This window comes from Macaca mulatta, chromosome 1 (assembly GCF_049350105.2).
Source record: "Macaca mulatta isolate MMU2019108-1 chromosome 1, T2T-MMU8v2.0, whole genome shotgun sequence".
In the NCBI taxonomy this organism is placed as follows: Eukaryota; Metazoa; Chordata; class Mammalia; order Primates; family Cercopithecidae; genus Macaca; species Macaca mulatta.
This window is the reverse complement of record NC_133406.1, coordinates 42,187,746-42,204,291: the sequence shown is the minus strand read 5'-3', so window position 1 is coordinate 42,204,291 and position 16,546 is coordinate 42,187,746. Positions and strand designations below refer to the sequence as shown.

Sequence of the window (16,546 nt, the reverse complement as noted above, 5' to 3'; positions counted from 1 at the left end):
GAAAGCAGGACAATAAGCTCCTTGTTACTAATTTCTGCAGTAATAGATACTACACCAGTGCTATCTCTAAACCCAGTCATTTGAGTCCTAGTCAGGAAGACAGGAACCTATCTACCAGCCCCTAGATTACCAGAGAATCCCATAAGCAAAAAACGCCCTGAACCCTTCTTCCCTGATTTGTGGAAATGGTAGTGCCCCTTGGATACTGAAATGTATCTTGGTTCTGCATTTAAAAGTTCTCTAATACTGGCTGGGTGTGGTGGCTCACTCCTGAAATCCCAGCACTTTGAGAGGCCAAGTCGGGCAGATCACGAGGTCGAGATTGAAACTATCCTGGCTAACATGGTGAAACCCCATCTCTCCTAAAAATACAAAAATTAGCTGGATGTAGTGGTGTGTGCCTGTAATCCCAGCTACTCAGGAGGCTGAGGCAGGATAATCACTTGAACCCGGGAGGTGGAGGTTGCGGTGAGCCGAGATCATGCCACTGCACTCCAGCCTGGCGACGTGAGACTCCATCCCCCACCAAAAAAAAGGTGTTTAATACCACTTATCTTCAGGAAGGATACAAGATTGAAATGAGCAGATACTATAGATAGTTGTGTTAATAAATAGTCCTTTTACAAATTTTATAGCAATCATCTTGCGATACAGTTCAATATACAAATATCTTAAGTATTATTGTACTAAAACGTTAATGATTCAAAGTATTTCCATTTTAAGGGAAAGGGTACTGAAAGTGGGATACACAAATGTTTATTCTTCTCTATTTTGCTTTTGCTTTCTTATGACTACTCTTGGACTTTGTCATTCTTAGCTCTCAACTACTCCCAATTCAGCGTTATTTCCTTTTCTGAAATTCACACTTTAGCACTTGTGACTTCCATTTGTTTGGCACTTAATTTATGACTTTTCATTGTTAGTTATTTTCTCTGTTTACATATCTGTCTTATTTGCTCTGTGTGGATTTTAAGCTCCTTGAGGACAAGGATCTATTCCTTTGTATATTGTCATAATATTCCCCACATGGTAGGTAAATAAGCAATAAATATTGATTAGTTGATTGTAGTAATTAACGCAACTGACCAGAAAATATTTTTCACTGTTGACTCTTATTGCAAATACTTGTAAAATTATACTTTACCTTAGTGTAATTAATGTAATTAAATCTTTACTTTATTATTAAGGACTGCTTCATTGTAAGTCGGTCATTCTTAGTATCGATTTTCAATTTTAGTTCTGTAGATAGGATACAGGCAGCATAAGGGGGTAGGAGATACTTTTCGTTCTTGTTTATGGTGCAGAACTACCTAAAACTAGCTAATCCTACAAAAGTACAAATGATAGAGATAATTACAAGTTTGGGAGGGGATGGAGGGGTACTGCTAGGCTAATAGCACGTGAAAATGTCTCAAGTGGCACTCTACAAAGTAAGATAAATGGCAGTACTGAGGACAACATTAACAGTGATCAGATCCCTATGTCTCACCTACGTTTCACATTTGTTGTTCGTTTGTTGTTGAGGGGGTGTTTGTTTAGAAATGCCTGGAATCTGTTGATTGGACACTGTTCAGGCACTAGGTATACCTAGCAGTTGATTTATCCAGATAAGTTGAAATATAAATTTTTTTGAGCTTCTCTTTATATAGAGTTTGAATAATAACTTAACCAAGAGTATACCCATGATGTTTTATGTTTGATTTTTTTTGTTATTGGCTGAATCCTTGGCATATACCTCCTTTTTTGTTGGTTAGTTGGATTGCTGAAAAATATTCTTTTTTTTTTTTTTTTTTGAGACGGAGTCTCGCTCTGTCGCCCAGGCTGGAGTGCAGTGGCCAGATGTCCGCTCATTGCAAGCTCCGCCTCCCGGGTTTACGCCATTCTCCTGCCTCAGCCTCCCGAGTAGCTGGGACTACAGGTGCCCTCCACCTTGCCCGGCTAGTTTTTATTTTTTAGTAGAGACAGGGTTTCACTGTGTTAGCCAGGATGGTCTCGATCTCCTGACCTCGTGATCCGCCCGTCTCGGCCTCCCAAAGTGCTGGGATTACAGGCTTGAGCCACCGCGCCCGGCTTGAAAAATATTCTAATTTTAGTCAGTGTCTGCTCAGTTTGGGTCTAGTTAATCCAGGTTCATATCGTGGTATTATTTGGATTTTTTTTTTTTTTTTTTTAAAGACAAGGTCTTGTTCTGTCACACAGGCTGGAGTGCAGCGGTGCTATCTTGGCTCACTGCTACCTCCGCCTCCCACATTCAAGAGATTCGTGTCTCAGCCTCCCAGGTAGCTGGGATTACAGGCATACGCCACCATGCCCAGCTAAGTTTTGTATTTTTAGTAGAGATGGGGTTATGCCATGTTGGCGAGGCGGGTCTCAGACTTCTGGCCTCAAGTGATCCACTCGCCTTGGCCTCACAAAGTGCTGGGATTACAGGCATGAGCTACCGCTCATGGCCTATTTGGTTTTCTTCGACTTAATAAATACCCCTTTGAAAAAATTTCCCTTGTGGTGTTAACCTGCCGGCAAGGACACACTCTATATTTCAAAACCCTTAAAACCCGTAAATGAAATTTTAATTTCCTTTCAAATATACATCATAACAATCCATTTTTTCTTTGTGATGAACTAGTTAATATATAATATAGACTGGTTTTTCACAAATTCTAAACTAACCCTGATTTCTTCTAAGGCTGGTCTACTTCCCTATTCTTGTACTTACTAATTCAAACTGTCCAGGGAACAAAATTGTTATAAAAGATACCTTCTGTGTGTAATTTCCCTTGTAAATATTCCCTTACTTCATGAATATTGTGTGCTTAGAGTATATTTCCCTAGATGTTAATTGGAAGGTCACAGAGATGATCACATTGAATTTCAGTGTTTAGTTATTTTATGAATTATTTTCATGATTTTATGTCAGGACTCGATTGAAAAGTAGTTTGTTATCAGAAAGTCGTTATCTTGATAACTGCTAATGACAATTTTCTAATTGTATTCAGATTAATTTAAAGTTTGGCATCAGAAAACCAGAAGCTCGGACAGGAACTGAGACAGATACCTGTACGGCTTGTGCAGGTACCTTGATCCTTGAATTTGCTGCTTTAAGTCGATTCACAGGAGCAACAATATTTGAGGTTTGCTTTTTACGGTCTTTGATATCCTGGGTATTGGGCATAACTAACTTTATATCTAGTTGGAGAATTACTGTTATTTTAGTGAACTTTTTGTCTAAATTCCTTTACATGGGTTTTAATTGTCAAAAACCTAGAACATTGTGAAGGAGCTATGTTAAATCCAACTTTGCATTTTGTTCACCATCTATAAAGTATATGTTTAGGTTTAATCTTAGAAAGTTTTTTAGCCATATTACTTAAATGAATTTGACGTCTGCTTGATATCATAAATGTCTTATATGAAATACTATGTCCCTGTGTTTTATTTGTTAGACTTCCAGGTGGTCTATTGCACTTCTGAATTCTGGAACCTTCACTAATCTTCTAAAACACAGTGAAATTTTTGTACTTAAGTCTTGATTGAGACTCGAATCTGTAAATTTGTTTACTGCAAGGGAAATGTTATTCATTATCCAAAAGACTTGAATATCCCCACATAGTTGTTGTGGACTAGCTATGTCTCTCATTAGAACAATCTCATTATTTAAGCATGTCATTGGAGTGCAGTGTTAACACAAAGCACCCTCTTTTTCAAGCATATGACTTAGGTTAATGTTTAAAAATCCAGCAAATGGCAAACAGAACAAGCAGAAATAGGGACTGTGTACCAGCATTACAGATACTAGATCTGAATGTAAAGAAAACAAATTGACTTTGTGTGTATGTATGTCTGTAAGTTAAAATGTCTCAAGGACAGATTTATCGTGTTTGGTTGGTTAATCTTTTAAACTTAAATTTTTATTCTATATCTTGTTCACTAATATTTTCCCTTCATTAAAAAGTGTGGATACTTTTGCGTACTTTAATAATTATAAACTCTCAGATATTGATGCAGTTACAGGTGAGGAAAATAAGGCTCAAAGACTATGAGAGACCTGCACAGCTGGTAGGTGATGCATGGAATTGGAATTAGAATCCATGTCTTTCTGAATTTGAAACCTATACTGTTTCCAAATGAGCTATTTTGTGTTTATGAATAAATCTGTTGAAAATCATGTGATTTTTTTGGCCGGGCACGGTGGCTCAAGCCTGTAATCCCAGCACTTTGGGAGGCCGAGACGGGTGGATCACGAGGTCAGGAGATCGAGACCATCCTGGCTAACACGGTGAAACCCCATCTCTACTAAAAAATACAAAAAAAAAACTAGCCGGGCGAGGTGGCGGGCGCCTGTAGTCCCAGCTACTCGGGAGGCTGAGGCAGGTGAATGGCGTAAACCCGGGAGGCGGAGCTTGCAGTGAGCTGAGATCCAGCCACTGCACCCCAGCCTGGGTGACAGAGGGAGACTCCCTCTCAAAAAAAAAAAAAAAAAAAGAAAAAAAAAAGAAAATCATGTGATTTTTAAAAAAATTCTTGAATATGCAGTAATTTACCATCAGAGAAGATGCAGTTGACAAAGCATTGATCTAATACAGGGTTGGCAAGCTACAGTCTGTGAGCGAAGTCCAGCCACTGCCTGTTTTTATTAATAAAGTTTTATTGGAACACAGCCATGCTCAATTGTTTATCTGTAGCTACTTTGGTGCTACAGGGACAGAGTTGAGTAATTGTGCCATTTACTGTGTGACCTATAGCACTTAAAATATCTGGTCCTTGTCAGAAAAAGTTTGCTGACCCTTGGTCTAATTATAAAGAGATCTGAATTCTCATATTAGTTTTTTGTCCTGTAATTCAATTTTAAATTCTAGCTAATCTTGAATTTCACTAGGCCTGTTTTCTTAGCTGTAGAGTAAGAGTAGGGAAATACAATGTTTTTGAAGTTTCCTGGCTCTGAAACTCTGCCATTTAATTAAAATTATAACCTTTATAACCTGCTTTGTGTTTGAAAGAAATCATAGTTTGCGTTAGGAATTATAACTATTTTACACTCTCTAATCTACCAAGTGGCAAATTGGTTTAATGACTTTCTTTTATAGAAGTCCTTCTGCAGTGCTAAATAGGTTCATGCTCTGAAATTAATTTAGAAACCTACCTGTACTTGCCCTTTGCATTTATATTTTGTGACATCTTTTCATCCAAAGCCAAAAATTTGATTACAGCTCATTTAGTGTCTAGTAGATAAAATAAATGAGAAAAAGAAAAACATATCATAAGGTTACAAGTTTGTTGTTATCAAATATTTAGTAGCCTAGTTGATTTAATAGCTTTTTACTAATGAACTTGCATACCATTTAAAAAGTAGGATCTGAAATGAGTTTCGAAGATAGCATACTACCTTTGAAATTCTCTTCCAGTTTTCTAAATAAGAGTATCTAAGGATATTTTTACTTTGCATTTAAGTGATAGAAATTACTTTAACAAGTATATCTAATTATGTAAGCAATTAATATAATTTAATAATACATGTGTGTGAATATGAACTTGTGCTACAGGAGTAGATGAAATGAAAAAAAAAAAGAGTAGATGAAATGAATGGTCTCAAAGCGAGCCCTCCTCTGAATAGCTTATTGAGAGTCTTTCCTAACTACACTGATTGGTTGAAAAAGAGCCAAGCTTTGAGTTTTAAGGAAATTTGTTTTATAAATAGTTATCTTAGAAATTTAACCTAATTCTTGAAATATCCTATTGGCCTTTGAGTTTTGTTTGTTCGTTTCCTTTTTGCCAAAGATACTTAGTTCTTCAATTATGCATTTCTTTCTTTTTCTTTCTTTTTTTTTTTTTTTAATTACAGGAATATGCCAGAAAAGCTCTCGATTTTCTCTGGGAAAAAAGACAACGAAGTAGTAATTTAGTGGGCGTGACTATAAATATTCATACTGGAGATTGGGTACGAAAAGGTATGTAAGTTAGGCTTTTTAAATCAAGCCTTTGCATCCTCAAAATGGTTGGGAAATACAGAATTTTCATTTGTTAAAATAATCTTTGGGATACTACAAAGCATAGGTTCTCACAGGATTGCTGGAATTTTAATTAATTTAGCCAGATTTTCTTTTTTGATGCCAAATGTGACACGCTTCTTCTAGATGATTTAGTATTCTATTTCTTAATGGATATAGCATTGTAGGTATAGGGTACAGATGAAATGCTATAATTTATTTGAAAACTAGAGAACTAGAGTTCCTCAGCCATCTCATATCAAGGTGTGATTTAGTAGAATCTGTGTTCAATAAATTCTTTTTTTTTTCCTACCTCCAGAAATATAGTAGCTAAGAGCGTAGACTCTGGAGTCATGTTGTTGGATTCAAGCTATGTGATCTTGGGAAACTTATTTAACCTCTGTGTGCCTCTCTATTCCGTTTCTGTAAAGTGGGCATATTAATAGTAATTAGTTGTTCTGTATGAGGATTAAATGAGTTAACCAATGTAAAGTGCTTAGAACAGTGCCGGGCATGTACTACACTTACTATGAAGTAGGTGCCCAGTAACGAGATGTTAGTCCCTTTGATTAATAATTTTACTTCTGGGAATCTAGTCTGAGCAATAATACAAAACATAGAAAACTATTTGGTCCCAAGATATTCCATGCAATTATAAGTAGCAGAAAATTGGAAACAGTCTAAGTAACCGTCAATTAAAAAAAGCTAAGAAAATTATTTTATGTCAGTGTTGGAATATTGTTATTAAAATAAATCAGAAGCATGGGAAGGAACATATAACAATGTTTTATGAACAAACAGGATATTGAATTGTACAAAGAATGTGATTTTATCTTTATAAAACACCCTGATAAAACAAGTATAGATGAATGGAAATAAACTAGAGTATTCTTAATGAAAGCATATTTTTTATACATTTTCTCTATTTCTAAAAAGCTTATCTTGTTTATATGTAAAATAAAAGGTAACTGCCTATATTTAAATAAATAAAAAGTATAAAATTATTAATTCAAACATAATACAATTATTACCTTTATTCAGTATTGTATAAAATTTTTCTATGTCATCTAAATGGTTCCTGAAACAGATCTGAATTTTGACTTCAGAATTTTGTAATTTTTTTTTTCTTTTAAGCCCACCTCAGACCTCAGGTGCAAGTTAATCGTAATTAATTTTGAATTAAGCATAATCATTGCGTTATGACACAACAGTCCTATTAGTGGTTCATGCATGGCCCATTTTACTTAGTCATTTCAATAATGTAATAAGCACCACCTTGTGGATACACAGACCCAGACACAGCCCATACCCCAGCAGAATGAAGCACCTGCTGTACTTCTGCCGAAGCCAAGTAGTGCACAGCTTCGGCTGCAGCTCCAAGGATCTTGGCATCCCCACAGTTCACTTTCTTGAACAAGTGAACAAGTAGTAGATAATCTTCCAGGTGATGTATCCACTGGTGTTTATTATGGTTGGGCTAGTGTTGGAAGTGGAGATGTCCATAAGATGGTGGTGAGCATGAGATGGAACCCATACTACAGGAACACAAAGCGGTCCATGGAAACTCTTATCATGTATACCTTCAAAGAGGACTTCTATGGGGAAATCTTCAATGTGGCCATTGTTGGCTACCCCAGACCAGAAGAGAATTTTTGACTCTTTAAGTCAGTTATTTCAGTAATTCAGGGTGGTACTGAGGAAGCTAAGAAGTGACTAGATGTACCAGAACATTTGAAACTCAAGACAATTTCTTCCAAGTTCCTAAAAGCAAAATATTGAATGGCCACTGATGAAAAATCATCTTATGTATTCATTCACTGTTTTCTAGTATTTCACTGCTTATGATTGTCTAGTCTCATCTTGGTTATATTTTAAAAATCAAATATTTTCCTACATCTGTGAATTAAATAGTACAGTGTAGTTACTATATTGTACTTCAGCTGTTAAATTAAATCCATTATGTCATAACACTAAAAAGACTCATTTAAAGATGAAGATTTAAAGTGACATAATATGTTGATTTAAATGTACCACTAGAAAAGCATGTCTTACAATAGAAATGACATGTATATAAATACGGATAAAAAGACAACTCACTAGTTTGAGATAAAAACTATTATTTTCATGGTAAAGTACCAACATGTATGTGCTTGTATAGCATATATATAAACAGAGAAGGCTTAATGCATTTATAATGCAAATACAAATGCATTAAATAGAAGTTTTGATAGTGTATTACAGACCTACGAGGAAAAATCCAGACTTTGTATTTTTGATATTTTGTGCATCAATATATTGTTACAAACATGAAAACTGTGAAATTGCTTTCGTCATTTCCTTGCAGTCACATCATTGTGCCATCTTCATTTTTGTCTAGAGTTGGTTCAATTCTAAGTGGTCTAGACTCCACCTATCATTTTTTTTTTTTATTGGTTAAGACAGTAAAATAAGTGTTTTTTGAATCTATAGGTTTCATTTTTGTGTTAGATAGCATTTCTTCTTTTTAAGAGTAGATATTATTATTGTTATTTAATTATTTCTTGACTTTGGTTCCTTTTTCCTTTTTAGGAAAAAGCAAAACAAGAGACTTCATCTTTAGATTTCCTCAAGATTTAAGTGAATTTACTATTCATATATACATACCAGTTTCTTAAAGAACACAGGATGCTTATTTTCCCCCAGTGAAACTAAGAGCTAATTAAACTGTGAAACAGTTAGAAAATTATTTATTTTAAATGTAATTATCTGGCTGGGCGCGGTGGCTCAAGCCTGTAATCCCAGCACTTTGGGAGGCCGAGACGGGCGGATCACGAGGTCAGGAGATCGAGACCATCCTGGCGAACACGGTGAAACCCCGTCTCTACTAAAAAAATACAAAAAACTAGCCGGGCGAGGTGGCGGGCGCCTGTAGTCCCAGCTACACAGGAGGCTGAGGCAGGAGAATGGCGTAAACCCGGGAGGCGGAGCTTGCAGTGAGCTGAGATCCGGCCACTGCGCTCCAGCCCCGGCGACAGAGCGAGACTCCGTCTCAAAAAAAAAAAAAAAAAGTAATTATCTGTTCCAGGGCAAATCTAAACTGGTGTAGTCATATATATGCACAACGTAATTTAATGCTAATCTAAGTAGTGCTTATAGCTTGAAGGAAAGGCATAAACAGTTAAAAATAATCTATGTAGTATGGATTTTTCCTCCTACTAACTGGATGATTTTGGTCTACTTGCATCTTTTTGTTTATATTGGCAAAATGTTGAAGTCTTTGGAAAATTAGGAAATTAACATTACAGATTGCTTTGGGCCCCCTCACAGAGTATATTACATCATTGTTCACTTTAGCAACAGATTTGGTGATGATGGAGGGATGAAGTAGAAGTATGTAGAGGTAATTTTGAAGATAATTCTTATAAATCATTTTTTTCTTATCTGCATAAATTAGAATTGATTTTAATAATACAAAATACATAGAAAAATGTCTGAAGCTGTTGGAGAAGAGGGAAGCATATGTAATTCAGTTGGATTGTGTTTTACTTTTTGGTATATGAATTCATGGCAAAAAATACCATTCGTGGCTTTTTCATTTCTTTATCAAAATTTTAAGTTAGAAATTCTATACATGAAAGAAGACTCAATTTTCAGTGGCTTTATGAAGCAAAGTTAAAAACAAATGTGGAAAAAGTAAAAACATTTGTGTCTTATTTGCCACTAATTATATTCTCTTTAAGTGGGTGAAAGTTCTTTGATATTTTATTGTTACCCTTGCATCTTGTTAAATAACCATTGGTTTTGAGAATCAGGTAGTGTGTTGTTTAGGGGTTAATTGTGTACATTTTCCAAAGTTTTATCTTGATTATAAGAAGTTACAGTAGTAAGTTATAGTGGTATCATTGTGATTTGTCTGAATGTTTTCAGGCCTTGAAATTTTTACTAAGTGATTTTTTTTTTTAAATTTAACAATTGTTTAATGAAAAATCACATTTGTGTTTCCATAGATAGTGGAGTTGGAGCAGGGATTGATTCATATTATGAATATCTATTGAAAGCCTATGTCTTGCTTGGAGATGACAGTTTTCTGGAAAGATTTAACACAGTAAGTTGATACAATTTTATATTAATTTTATAATCAATTTCATTTGAGTCCAGATTTTGATAGAAACTCCATTACCTGAATGACATTGTAAAAATAATTTTTAAAATGTGTAGTGGTTTTGTGTCAGTATTTGATGATGTTGGACAGGGACAGCATAAAAAGTGACATACATTCCAAAAAATTAGTTGATAAAGTAGTTTTATTTTCACCTTTTATCAGAAACTTTGCAGATCTGCCAATAAGAGACGTAGTAGATTTGAATTTTACCTAATCTTGTTTTGTACAAGGATAAGAATTGATGAAATATGTTACTAGGTAGCTTTTTCCTTTGGATTCCAATTCTTTTTGAAATCTTGGAAGTTTGGCTTAGTTTGATTACACCAAGGATACAGGACTTTGAAAACTTGGAGAAACTAGTGAGTATTCATTTCAAAAGCAAGTCTTAAGACTGGCTCAGAACCACAGGCATATTTTTTGGGAAAAGTGGGAGGATTATTGAACCCAATTGAATCACCTTTTTAACTGAAGCAAACCGAAATGAATATAGCAAACTCATCAATTATATCACTATATTCTTTTAAAAATAATCTGCCATTTCTTTGTTCACCTATCAGTTCATCCATGTTGTATGTATGGGACAGTATGACATGGTGATTAAAAGTATGGGAGATATACTGGTTTAAATTCTGATTGTACCGCCTACGGGTTTTGTGACTTTGGGCAAGTAACTAATATTGTTTGCCTCTGTTTCTTATCTACAGAATGGGAGTACTAGTACTAATTTATAGGGTTATCGGGAGGATTGAGTTTATGCATTCAAAGTGATTAGAGCAGTGCCTTTAACCTATGGCCCGTTCTCAATAATAGTGATTAAATAATAGGTAAATTTGCAAAAAATATTAGTAAAAGTTGTAATAAGTCATTAATCGAATACTTTATAAAATTATCACATAGATTGTATATTAGATTATAACAAGAATTTCTTGAGGTGAATGGGGACAAATAACTGTTTTTGTTGGCTTGTTATCACAACTCAACCTGTTGTCAAAGCTGAGAAATATCTTGGAGAAGAAGACAAAAGAAGGGAAAAAGAGTTTTCTAAGACCATAAAAAGCTGAGATAGCAAACCATAAGAATGGCAGCAGTGATTAGCTGCATTAGTTTAGATAGTAGTGAGCACCAAAATATTGTTAGCCGAGAAGGGATCAGACTTCCAAGATACAGGAAAAAACAAATTCTGTAATATAGAAGCTGGTAGCCATATTCCAAGGGGACCTGCGGGCATCAGTGGGCCACAAAGACATACTAACCATGGGCTAATGCCACAGGACATGGAGATGTTCAGTTCCCTTTTTCTCAGAAGGTCCCATATTACATATAGTCTTTAATAGTCTGCATGTGAGTTAGAGGACATAAAGGAGTACATATATATTTTAGAAAGATTTCCATCTAAAATAACTTAAATATTTATATAAATTGGTAATTATTTAGTGAGTTTATATATAAATTCTAGTTTAATTTATTCACAGTGCTATTTAATGTATTTAGAGTAGTACCTCTTTTTTCATCTAACTTTCATGAACACATATTGTGATCTTTTAGCACTACGATGCCATAATGAGGTACATTAGCCAGCCACCTCTTCTACTTGATGTGCATATCCACAAACCAATGCTGAACGCTCGGACTTGGATGGATGCTTTGCTTGCCTTCTTCCCAGGCTTGCAGGTATAAAGAATTCTGCTTTCTTTTTTTTTTTTTTTTTTTGAGACGGAGTCTCGCTCTGTCACCCAGGCTGGAGTGCAGTGGCCGGATCTCAGCTCACTGCAAGCTCCGCCTCCCGGGTTTACACCATTCTCCGGCCTCAGCCTCCCGAGTAGCTGGGACTACAGGCGCCCACCACCTTGCCCGGCTAGTTTTTTGTATTTCTTAATAGAGACGGGGTTTCACCGTGTTAGCCAGGATGGTCTCGATCTCCTGACCTCGTGATCCGCCCGTCTCGGCCTCCCAAAGTGCTGGGATTACAGGCTTGAGCCACCGCGCCCGGCCAGAATTCTGCTTTCTTAATATGAACATAAGATGATGATGTTAATTAGGTGCATTTTTGATCTTTAAAACTGAACTACAAAACATAGTTGCAGTTCAGAATTGTATTTGTATACATTTTTCTGTTTATGTAATGATTAGAGATAAAATCAGCTCATATTTTATTAGGTAATTTTCTTGTTGTTGATTTCTAGGTGTTAAAGGGGGATATTAGACCTGCTATTGAAACTCATGAAATGTTATATCAGGTGATTAAAAAACACAATTTTCTACCAGAGGTAAGCAAATAATTTTTGGAATAATCTTACACACACACACAAACACACACACACACACGTACACATATACACTATAAGTTGCTAATTTAAAGATAGAAAATGGCATCTTCAAGTCTTGTTGGTTCTTTTTTTTTTCCTATTAAATAGTTTATTTTTGGTTTGTGCAGTATTATATATGTTTTTGCTTTTCTTTGTGTGTTAAGAGAAGTCTGATTTAGGGTAATGCTGACATTTTTAAAATTTCATGTAAAAAAACTCCCGGCTTAGTGCTTCTCAACTCTTCCTAACTTATGCCATTGTAATATTCTCTCATTCTAACTCTTATATGTACCTACCAGCTAGGGAGATTTTGTCACTTTTTATTTTCTAAAGCTTGTCTTATGAAACTGTATACGTTAGATACACTTTTGTTGTTCACACATGCGCCCTGGAAATGTAGAGAATGCCATCTCTTCCTCATGCTGATTGAGAATTATTCTTCCTGGTTTTTATACATTATATTAGTAATAAATATTCTTGCTAGCTTGATATGACAAGATTTTAATAGCATACTTTTTGGCTTTCCAGAAATGTACCATTAAAAATTTCCAAATGTGTGTATGGCCTTGTTCTATCCCTGCTTATTGACTACCCTCTGTGAGATATCTAAGCATTCCACCAACTTAGAAGGGTTCCTAAAGTGTTTGTTTTGGAAAGTATAGTTTTATTAGCCTTCAGGTGAGTAGGACTGTGCATTGCAGAAAATTCATATCCATACAGAATAAACTGAGGTTTCAATTAATACATCTATCACAAATGAAGTTTTTATTTAGTTCCCATAAAAGGTTTTATTTGCTTTTATTTTTATGTTCTTTTAAAAACCGGTTGATTATGTTATTGAATAAATTTCAAATAGATTAATTTTATTTATTTTTAAATAATGCCCTGTCTTATTCCATAAAGGATTTGAGGCAGTTACAAAAGAAAATATAAGCTAAAATATGAAATATGTATGCTTGCACATTGCTAAGACAGATTTTAAGTATTCTTACCACAAAAAAGATAAGTATGTGAGATAATGCATATGTTAATTAGCTTGATTTAGCCATTTCGTAGTGTATACATATATCAAAACACCATGTCATGTGTACCATAAATATATGTCACTTTTATTTGTCAATTTAAACAATTTAAAAATAAGTGTGAGAACTAGAGAAGTAATAAGGGGAAAAAGTAGAGAGAAGGATAAAAAGAAAACACAATTATGTTGACCACCAGGACCCATGTAGTGTCATTACTGAGTTTCATTACTGAATTTTTCTTAGTTTTCTAATAGCCAGAATTATCATTTAAAAAATAATCCATTTAATTGGTAAAAATAGCAGCCTTTGCAGAATGAATTATTTTAAGCAATGAAAATTGATGTTTTATTGATGAAAATGTCATGATTGCTATTTTAATTGCTTTTACCTATTTATATATATTCTGCATATTCTAGAACTATTTGTTTATTTAATCACTTTTTTTATGCCTTTTTTATGTTGTTTTGTTCAGGCATTTACCACAGATTTCAGAGTACACTGGGCTCAACATCCTTTAAGGCCAGAATTTGCAGAAAGTACCTACTTCTTATATAAAGTAAGAAAAGATACCCCACTTTACTGTTTAGCCCCCATTCTCTGTTGGATCTCTCACTCTTATAATAGTAATTGGGTTTTCAGAGTCCCCTTTTAATATTGTAATGATTGGATATATCGTGGTTCTTATTCATCTAGTCCATAGAATTATTGAATGATGCCAGAATTGACATGTAAGGTTTTTTTCTTTAAAAAATATTATGTGAACATTTCTTTAAAGAGAAATTTTATGTTCTAGAGCTGCTTTCTAAAGCATGTCTCTTGCCTTTCTTCAGTCAGGCAGCCTTTCTGAGCATTAGGAATTTAATCTAAAATCTAAGGTTATATAGTTAAATTTTATAATTGTGTATTTAAGAAATTCTGTAAAGCAGATTCATAGCTTTTTTCAGATATCAGTTCTATATAATGTGCTCCAGTGCCTGATACAGTGCCTGGCACCTAGTAGGTACTCAATAAATATTTGATAAATGAATGGATATGTGGTAATATATAAGCTATATATATATATATATACACACACACATATATTCTCCTTTTTAATAGGCTACAGGAGATCCTTACTACCTTGAAGTAGGGAAGACACTTATTGAAAATTTAAATAAATATGCTAGAGTGCCTTGTGGATTTGCTGCCATGAAGGATGTTCGTACTGGAAGTCATGAGGACAGGTAAAACAATTGCTAACACCCCCTTTCCTCAGGGTCTCTCTGAAACAACACAAAATGCAACTACCATTTAGGATTCAAATAAGTTTAATTCTTTTACAAAGGATGGAAACCTTTGTTCTTTGTGTTTACTTTTTAAAACTCTGTTGAATAGACTAATTTTAGTATGTTTGAAACGTTTGCATTTTTATCATAGTGCCTGGCATATAGTAGGTGCTCAAATGATTTCTGAATAAATGAATCAATGATTGTTAAATATCAGAACCTTGGTATTAGGACTATCTAAAATGTTGCTTTTTTTCTTCTTTGATAATAGTTTCCTTTTATATTACATAAAACATTAGAAATTACCAAGATGAGGAATGATCTGGAATATGATTCACGTTCAGCCAAGAATTCCTCAAAAGCTGTGTGTACTCTTACACAGTTGCTGACTTGCAGGGGTGGGAAAGACCAGTGGTAGTTTCTGTTTTGTTAGACACTGTATAGATGTAGATGGTATGAAGTATTCAAGCTATGAAAAGTGCTCCATGTGAAATTCACAAGCACTCTGCTTATTCTAAGATCACTTATATGGTTATCACATCTCTAAATGAATGCTAAAGCTTGTTTGTTCATTTGGTTAGCAAATGTTCATTCCAGAAATACTTCCTGAGGCCCCTTACGTGCCAGGGCTCTTACTAGTTTTTGAGGATTAAAGATATGAAGATATGTCCTTTCTGTCTTTGAGTCACTGAAGGCAGGTCAATAAGTAGACTTTTAAAACATTGTGTATGTGTTATGAAACATATTAAAGGGGCATGAAGCACAGGTTGGGATGTGATAGTCAGTGAAGGATTCCTAAAGGATCCTATTTCCTGAAGGATAAACAAGAATTAGAAGAAGAAAAATGTAAAAGAAGTTCCAGGCAGTGAGACTGAAGACATGAGAAACACAGCACTCATCATCTACCCACAAAGTTGTTTCTTAGTTCTTCACTTAGTATTCGGATAATGGTTAATTAGGCTTAGAATCTCCATCCCTGCTAATGAGAAATGGTTAGGTTCTGGAAGCAGGCATACAAATAATAGCAAAAAATAAAAGCAGATGCCTTGTGTATTTGCCTATAATATTTATTGACTGTTTCCTGCACTCCAGACAGTCTTCTAAGCATTTTATGTGTTTAACTAACTTGATCCTTACAACAGCTTTCTGAAGTGTACTATTATAGTCTTCATTTTAAAGGTGAAGAAACCAAGGGAAAGAGAAGTTAGGAAACTTGCCTAAGGTCACACAGTTAGTAAGATTAAGTCGGAATTCTAATCTAGGCAGATTGGCTCTTGACAATGATGTTATACTGGCAATTCATTAAAGAACAATAAGCACCTACTATATGCCAGTCCCTGCACTTAAGTGTGGGGTAGAAAGATGAAATAGAACTAGTCCCTGCACTCCCATGACTTGCAGTCAGTGAATAAGATAGGTGTGTAAAAAGAAATTATCACAACCATGTTGTGTTTACTGTTTTAGAGTTCCATTTTTCAAAGTGTAACATCCTTCTTTTTTTTCCCCACCAGATACTCCTTTTATGACATTGTTTCTGGACCTCTTACACAATGACATTGCCCCATTCTGATTGCATTCCAGTATATACAATAACTCTTAAAATATCTTGTCCAGAATTAACCATACTCAAGATGTGTCTGGCACAACAGCCCCGTAGCTGTCTGGATTCAGGCAAAGGGTCACTAATTTTCTATGAGGCTGATGAGTTTCCACCCTCTATCCAGTTGAGGACCACTGCTTCATTGACTCACTGTTCCTCAGGGGATGGTTGTGCCTCAGATGTATTTAGCCAAACGAAAGGTTGAGAACTACCATTCTTCCTCATATT

The 16,546-nt window shown here is 35.0% G+C and overlaps 1 protein-coding gene and 1 pseudogene across 7 annotated transcripts in view; both read left to right on the top strand.

Moving 5' to 3' along the window:
* Positions 1 to 16,546, top strand: part of EDEM3 (ER degradation enhancing alpha-mannosidase like protein 3) — a 68,967-nt gene that overhangs the window by 27,625 nt on the left and 24,796 nt on the right. For all 7 annotated transcript variants that reach the window (XM_077993946.1, XM_077993939.1, XM_077993930.1 and 4 more), the window contains 7 exon segments: positions 2,997 to 3,131; positions 5,840 to 5,945; positions 9,971 to 10,068; positions 11,671 to 11,796; positions 12,309 to 12,392; positions 13,926 to 14,009; positions 14,552 to 14,676. In XM_077993946.1, coding sequence (XP_077850072.1) covers positions 2,997 to 3,131; positions 5,840 to 5,945; positions 9,971 to 10,068; positions 11,671 to 11,796; positions 12,309 to 12,392; positions 13,926 to 14,009; positions 14,552 to 14,676 — 758 coding nt within the window.
* Positions 7,197 to 7,897, top strand: LOC106994509 (riboflavin kinase pseudogene; annotated as a pseudogene).